This window comes from Pelecanus crispus, chromosome 10 (genome assembly GCF_030463565.1).
Source record: "Pelecanus crispus isolate bPelCri1 chromosome 10, bPelCri1.pri, whole genome shotgun sequence".
Taxonomy (NCBI): domain Eukaryota; kingdom Metazoa; phylum Chordata; class Aves; order Pelecaniformes; family Pelecanidae; genus Pelecanus; species Pelecanus crispus.
In genome coordinates, this window is record NC_134652.1 from 23,329,846 (window position 1) to 23,336,082 (window position 6,237).

General features: G+C 47.5%; 1 protein-coding gene across 1 annotated transcript; it reads right to left on the reverse strand.

Moving 5' to 3' along the window:
- On the reverse strand, nt 1–5,973 carry LOC104036395 (2-hydroxyacylsphingosine 1-beta-galactosyltransferase). The gene is made up of 5 exons (XM_009489984.2): nt 5,128–5,973; nt 2,144–2,283; nt 1,893–1,969; nt 1,295–1,514; nt 1–316 (listed from the first exon to the last, which is right to left on the reverse strand). The coding sequence occupies exons 1-5, from the start codon at nt 5,971–5,973 to the stop codon at nt 1–3; spliced, it is 1,599 nt and encodes a 532-aa protein (XP_009488259.2).
- Between the last annotated feature and the right edge of the window lie 264 nt (nt 5,974–6,237).

Below are 6,237 nucleotides of genomic sequence, written 5' to 3' on the forward strand. Positions count from 1 at the left end.
CTACTGCAATTTCTTCTCTTCTGTGAAGTGGCCTTTCATGCAATTGCCATTCTGATACACAGGGTTGGCCTCCTTCCTTCTGCACCACACCACAGATTTGTAGAAGATTAATCCAATACCGGCCAGACACAGCAAGAGAAGAGCCAGGATGTCCAGGCAGAAGTACTCATATAAGGAGAGGTCGTAGACAGCAGGGCGAAGATACGGCGCCCCATCGTGACGAAGGATGTACTCCAGCCAGTACACTGTCCTATTGAGAGCATGCATCGGTCTGTCCAGGTGCAGAGCTGAGATGAGCTTGGCTGCTCTTCTGTAGCTGTAAGGGAAGAAGACAAGAAGCTATCCTTCTGACAGGAGCTTCATAGCTGAGAAGTGGTCTGAGGTGTCAAGTCCCAAATGATACCTTGCGAGAGTGGAAAATTCTTTCCAGAATTCTCTTCCTGTCTGCCTCTGAAAGCCATTCTGATGGCAATCATTAGCCACAGCAGCACAAGCCAGAGTGCCTTTACTTTGTGTTTTGTGAACAAGCCTGGCAGTTCAGCTCCCAAGCGCCTGCTCAGTGGGTTCACGTGGATCATTGCTTTCTGAGGGGAGTTTGCACCCAAAGACCTCACCCAGCATCAAGCAACAGTCACACACTTGATGACCAGCCAAATCCTTCAAGGTACTGAGTGGCAACACCTTAACAACTGACACTGAGGTCAGTAGTTGAGAGCTCCTAAAAGCTTACAAAACCAAACCAAACAAACAAAAATGAAGCTCTCAGACAGCATTTCAAACACTAGCAGTTGCACTGTGTCCTGTTAGAAAACGAAAGCCCTGCATCACTCTACTGCAGCAGATCTAGGAAAGGGCAGAGTATATGGTTTTCAGAAGGAACAGATGGAGCATTACCTGCAGTCCACTCTCTGTGCTAACTGTTTCTACAGAAAGTTGTTTGGACAAGGCCAGGGAGATCCCAAGGTGAGGCTGTGATCTCACTTTCCTTGATGACAGGGCTGGCTTTAAAAGGAGAAGATGTTTGTGCCTCAGCATCTCAGAGAGCTTTCTAAGAAAGTTACAGTCAGAGCCAAATAGGACTAGATCACGCTCTCTAACAGCAGATGGTGGAGTAGCTCCTCCTGGATGCATCTCAGGATTTTGAGGCACTAACACATCTGGCCAGCTGAGCAATGCTTGCGACTATGCTTGGTCCAGAAGCCACCACAGGCTGTGTAGGGGGCAACACAAAGTCACACTGGTCCCTACATACAGCCTGCACCAAGGAAGAGCTCGATGCTTTTGGATGCCTCACCTGGGATCAGAGATAACGGTGACAACAGCCTGGTAAAGATCCTCTTCTTTTACTCTGCTCCAGTCCATGAGGATACCCATGCCCTTCGCCTGCACTCTGGTCATTATGTCAAATTGGTCCCCATAGAAAGGAAATCCCACCACTGGCACACCGTGATAAATTGCCTCAAATACACCGTTCATCCCGCAGTGGCTGACGAAGGCTTTCACGTTGGGATGGCCTGCAGGCAAAGAAATGGCAGTAGGTCAGTGCCTTCTGTGCTGAAACAGGGCTACCGGCGGCTTCCTCAACACAGAGCATTGACGCATTTTTAGGGAAAACCAGGCACGCTGTGCAGAGAGGATGTTACCCTTTAGGAACACACCTGGCTTTTGGCAGCCCAAAACTTGCTAAGTAGTGCCTGGAGGAGGGAGATAGGGGCCAAGATGCAGCTTCAAGCAGGTGTTAGGTGAGGACCATGTTTTGTACAGCTCAGACTCGCAACAAGCAACAGACTCAGACCCACACAGGTACTGTCGTCCTTCTATGCCTTTGCTGTGGTTTGGGCTAAACTCCAGGGACGTTGCTAGCGGCACACACACACAGAGCACAGCCTTACCTAGCAGGTCGTTCTGGGGCAGCCACCCCATCATCAGTGTATTCTCACCCAGGTTTCTTGGCTTCTGTCCAAAATATCTGTGGGAGGAGATAAAGGAGGGGGAAAAAAGGGAAAAGAAACACACAGAGAACAATTACAAATGAAATCAGATCAAGAGATGGAAAGTAAACCCTGTATTTTTGAGATGAATCACCCCTCAACATTGATTTTCATCATAACTCAAGTTAAGAGGAATCCCATTCCCTCCTCACCTCCACACCACCTTCTGTGGGAGGCGAGCGAACGCACCAGCCATCTTCTCCACCAAATCACTTGGAAGAGCTCGGATCCCGATGCCAAAGGAGACAACAACAACACCCGCATCTGCTGCTTCCACCCAGAGACGCAGACCCTGCGGGCAAAACACACACAGCTGCCTTGAAGTCTTGTTGAAGAAAAGTCCTTCCCACTGTTGCCTCTGCCAGTAGAAAGTTGTCTTTGGAGAGGATGAAGCCAAATCCACCTGGAGCGCAAAGCTACGTGGTTTTCACCAGGCAATGAACTCTAAAACCGCTGTGATTTCTACACCCAGCCAGGCAGAAATTACTCGAGCACCTGCTGGGCTTGGGAGCTCTGCAGGGAGGTGTCCAAAACTTGCGTTTCATAGCAATACCTCCTGCTTTTGGAGGTAACACAATTACTTTTTGACAAGGAGGGCTCTGAAAACGTAGGGCCTGCATAGGAGCGGCCAGAGCAGAGAAGGAAATTGGAGTAAAGAGAGGAAGGCTATTTTCCATCACCACTAAGGCAGGAGGCCTGTCAGGGTCTCTAGCTGTAGGCTGATACAACAGATGAAACACCATGCAGGCAGAGTCAGGAACAACATCTTGCTGGAGATTCCCCACAAACTCTCCAATGTCGAAGGCTCCTGGAAGTGGCAGAAGGTTTTGCCATCTTGTCAGGAGACTTCTACCCATCCTTGATAGCTACTTGCAGGTAGCAGATTTAGATTTTGGTCACTAGGCAGAGAAGTAGCTACAGGTCCAGCAAAACACACAGTTGTTTGCCCTTCATTTAGAGGCTACCTGTAATCCTCCATAAACAGGTGTGCATCCAGAACAGAGTCTGTACTTTCAGCCAGGGCCAGAAGGCTGCAGGGAGAAGAAATCAGCCACCACAGCTGCTGTGGAGCAAACACTAACTATTCCTCTGTATGCCAGGCTGGGCTGAGCCTATTTCTCATTATGGATTCTGTCCTGCTTCAAGTTTCCTATCTACCACAGTCAGGAGCATTTTAGGGAAGTTTCATAAAATCTGTCTTTGAATATGAATACTTCCTTGAAATAAACACCGTAGAAGAACACGAAGGGCAAAAAATAGTTCTTCCTGTTATTAAAGGAGAAAAATAGGATGATTAATTCAAAATATTTTATTAGTTGTAGTCTACAGGTTGGAGGATCATGGTACAGAAGAGTTACAAAGCACATTTTAGTGCTGCTCTTTGGGGATATTTGTTCTTTGTTATATGCTTCAGGGACTCAAATCTATCTTTACAGAAATGCTTAAAAAGCCCTAAAACAACCCAACAACCAAGAATTGAAAAGTTTTCAACTAAGGGATTTTGGTTTCTTCGTTCTCTTGAGTTTCACATCCTTTGAGCAATACAACCACTAAAACTGCTAAAGAAGAGAAAGTGCTAGTTTTACTTTTCTAAATAAAAGTGCAATGACATAAACAAGATGATTATGTTATCCATTATTAATTGGGCCTTAACATTTGACTTTCAGAAACAGGATTAAAGTTGCTAGGGAAGCACGGTTGACCACCAAAAGTTCTCACCGTCTCTCAAATACATATCTATATTTCAGAGTCCTAATTAGAGGAACTTGCAATCCTAGTGTTTCAAATATGAGGAAATAAACACCTTAATTACATAACTCTGCTCCAGCTCAGATGGGAGATTCCTTAAGCTACACCTAGACCTACAGAGGCCTTCTCTTCTGCTGGCATCCTGTAACCTGGACACAGACATGCCTACCTGCTAGCATGACAGCCACCACCTACTGCAGAGCTCCAGACTTATCTCCCTCATTCTTCCCTTAGGCACCCTGGGATCTGTTCTGGAAGCTGTGAAGCACATGAGTAATGCCCCAGCAAACAACTCCCTCCTTTACAAGGCAGGTGTGCACACAGCCAGGTTGGACCAAGCCAGTGTTTTGCAAGACCTGCGAGGTAGCCGCTCTCTGACACAGCTTTTGGAACACCCTACGTGCATTGCATTACCTGCACGCTGTGCCACATGGGAAAGGGTGATGTGCAGCCGTACACATCTGGAGAACTTCTGTTCTGAAGCACCTGACCTCACTTTTTCCTTTTAACTGGAAAAAATTGGCACCCACGGTCTCAATTAAAGCTGCCATCAGAGATCTTGACAGGCCTCTAATCATTCGAAACTTGAATCTTATCTCCATTTCAGCCCCTTAGTCAGGACACCAGGACAACCTGACTGCCTGAGTGTCATTATCCAGGTCTATTTCCCACCAGTGTTTGTAAAAGTGGTAAGGCAATGAGAAGAATGGCAGACAGTTCCTGCTCTGTTCCAATATTGTCTTCAGTTGGAAGCTTTAAGAGCTTCTCCCTCTGAATTTATTACTGGGGATAGCGAGGTACAGGCCAGAGAAAGCCTCTGGGATGCCTGGGGAGTTTTCCCTCAGGGCTGGACCTTGAGAAAAAGCGGATGATACACCTCAGTTTTGTACACTTTGGGATTCCACATTGAATTTGATGAGGGAACAAGCACAGCTCTCTCCTATGGGTTCTTAAGACTACAAGCTCGAGGGCAGAAACGCCCTGCGAGAAATAGGATTAAGGAGGAAATTCTGGACTGACATAAATCAGTGATGAAGCAATGAAGACTAATTGTTCTTCCCATTTCTGCTTCAAGTATAGGAACAAACAAACTACTCATGATCAAGTCCCAGGGGCAACACTGCCAATTTAGGACTTCCACACACCATTTTACATGGACAATGAAGCCAAATCCTGCTTCAGGGTGGACAACTTAATTCTCCATCCTCCCTGCAACCCCACAGTCCTCAGTGTCCCTGTCTCCCTGCTGCATCCAAGCACAAAAACACAGTGGCTTTCCAGACTCCTGGGGCTTCAGAGCATTTACAAGGTTCTTCAAAAGAAGATCTGCCCTGAATAACTCCCCAGGTTAATGTGCAATCACAGGTCAAAGCTTTCCTGCACTTACCACTGGAAGGGGCTTTGCAGGCTCAGCAAGGATCCCCCCAGTGAAAATGACATGGGGAAGCGTCGGACGGGGAAAGTCCAGCACCACATCGTTACAGAGGAAGAAGAGACTAGTTCCATGAACAAGGTCCAACATGGATGTCTTGGGCTCCACCCTATGCTTCTCCATGAGGCATTCAAACTTGGGCAGGATGACCAGCTTTGTAGCCACGCGAGTGATCATGTAGACTAGGAGATTCCAAGTCCTACCAAAGAAGCCCATCCTGTCTGTCATCAGGGAGTTGAACTCGGGGACATAGGCAATGGGGGAAGCGGCACCAATCTCCGCTGGGAACCAGAAACCAGTGGAGATCACAGCATATTTGACATGGAGGATGTGGGCCAGGATAAAGCCGCACATCTCATTGGGGTCCACCAACAGCAGGTCAAAGTGCTCATGCTTGAGTTTCTGCAGAAGGGTGAAGTTTCCCAGCACCAGGTCACAGTTTTCCAGGTACTTCTCCAAAAAGGAAAACATCTCCAGAGAGGTCATCTTCCCTTGGAAGACACGCTTTATCTTCTCCTGCACCCAGGCATCCGCGCTCTCTGTGCTGAAGATGCCCCAGTACCTCTGCACACGGAAGCCAGGCAGGTAGATTTCCACATCCCGACCCTCATGAAGAAGTAGCACGGGGTCATGGCCCCGGTCAGTCAGTGCCTCTGCCACTCGCATGAAGACTCGCAAATGGCTGTCAAAGACTATGGTGGGCATGATCAGCACCTTGGCACAGTAAGATGGCTCCAGAGTGAATGCAGCCATTAGGAAGAGAAGAGCAGCAGGGCACGGTAGCACCTTCATCATCTTCATCGCTGCAAGGAGAGAAACATGCCATTAATATAGCATGAAATGCTCTGTCATGGACTTGGGGAACTAACGGCTGGGATTGTAGCTGCAAGCCAGAACATCATGAGCTGGGAGAGGAAAGCAGTCTGGAGTTCATCACTGGAAAAAACAACCACCCCAACAAAAAACAATAAACAAAAAAGCCACAAAAATAAAGAAATCAATCCAGTCAGATATCAGGGTGTATCAGGGGAGTTTTTCAGAAATTCAAAACCTCTTCTCTGTGCT

Coding starts and splice junctions, on each gene's coding strand:
- LOC104036395 (XM_009489984.2), bottom strand. CDS start 5,973: ATGAAGATGATGAAGGTGCTACCGTGCCCTGCTGCTCTTCTCTTCCTA. Junction 1,970..2,143: donor CCACAGAAGGTGGTGTGGAG/GTGAGGAGGGAA, acceptor CTCCTCCCACAG/ATATTTTGGACAGAAGCCAA. Junction 1,515..1,892: donor GCCCCAGAACGACCTGCTAG/GTAAGGCTGTGC, acceptor CTTTGCCTGCAG/GCCATCCCAACGTGAAAGCC.